The sequence below is a fragment of the Borostomias antarcticus genome (genome assembly GCF_949987555.1).
Source record: "Borostomias antarcticus genome assembly, chromosome: 30".
In the NCBI taxonomy this organism is placed as follows: domain Eukaryota; kingdom Metazoa; phylum Chordata; class Actinopteri; order Stomiiformes; family Stomiidae; genus Borostomias; species Borostomias antarcticus.
The window spans coordinates 4417031-4418133 of NC_140263.1; the positions used below are offsets into that span (position 1 = coordinate 4417031).

Consider the following 1103-nt stretch of genomic DNA (forward strand, 5'->3'; position numbering starts at 1 on the left):
GGGGGTCATATGGAGGTGTGGGGGTCATACGGAGGTGTGGGGGTCATATGGAGGTGTGGGGGGGGGGTCATATGGAGGTGTGGGGGTCATATGGAGGTGTGGGGGTCATATGGAGGTGTGGGGGGGGGGGGTCATATGGAGGTGTGGGGGGGGGGTCATATGGAGGTGTGGGGGTGGGGGTCATATGGAGGTGTGGGGGGGGTGGGGGTCATGGAGGTGTGGGGGTCATATGGAGGTGTGGGGGGGGGGGGGGGTCATCTTATCCTCTTACAGCCGTCTGTCCGTGGTCTGAGAGGGAGGGGCCAGGGTGGGGGGCTTATCCCCTGTCTGATGGCTTCGTGCCTCCGCTCCTCCAGCCTTTCTTAAGCCATGTGACTGGTGTCCGTCTGTTGGTCTCTCTCTCTCTCCTCTCTCTCTCTCTCTCTCCCTCTCTCTCTCTCTCTCCTTCTGTCTCTATCTCTATCTCTCTCTCTCCTCTCTCTCTCTCTCTCTCTCTCTCCTCTCTCTCTCTCTCTCTCTCTCTCTCTCTAAAGGAATACTACTTAATTAATTATTATTCCTTCTAATGTTTTAAGGTGAGGTTGAGTGGGGTAGGATGTAATATTTTATGGTGAGGTTGAGTGGGGTAAGATGTCATGTGTCAGGGTAAGTGGGGCAAGTCGTAGCGATTATCCGGGAGTCCGCTCCATGTTTTTCTGCCCGCCCCCCTCCGGGTGACCGCACTCTCCCACTCTGGTCCAGGCTGTCTGGCCAGACGAACGCTGCTTCCATTAGTGACCGAGCGTGCACTGCCTGCAGCATGACAACCGCACAGCGCAGGGGGGGAACAACCACAAGGGACTTCCACAAACTCCACCATGCCGAGACGGGCACTTTTGAAGAAAAATATTAATCTTCCTTTTTAATTTTTTAAGTTATTTCTCTTCGGGGGTGTGGTGGGACCTTGGGTCAGCTACTCTATCATGTTTGGTAGAGTCCATCTAAACCTCAGGATGGTTTTGCTGATGATGATGTTCAAATGGGGTAAGGATACTGACCTTTTATGAATCTTGTAAGTGTAATATTTAGGTTTATTGTTTGAGCTGGAGCGTGAACTGAATGTG

General features: G+C 52.9%; 1 protein-coding gene across 1 annotated transcript in view; it reads left to right on the forward strand.

Annotated features, from left to right (window-relative positions):
- Positions 1-1004: 1004 nt before the first annotated feature.
- Positions 1005-1103, forward strand: part of crb2a (crumbs cell polarity complex component 2a) — a gene marked incomplete at both ends in the record, with an annotated part of 18439 nt that continues 18340 nt past the window's right edge. The window contains one exon of the mRNA XM_084460060.1: positions 1005-1023. Within this exon, the coding sequence (XP_084316186.1) occupies positions 1005-1023 (19 nt within the window). The remainder of the gene's footprint in view (positions 1024-1103) is intronic.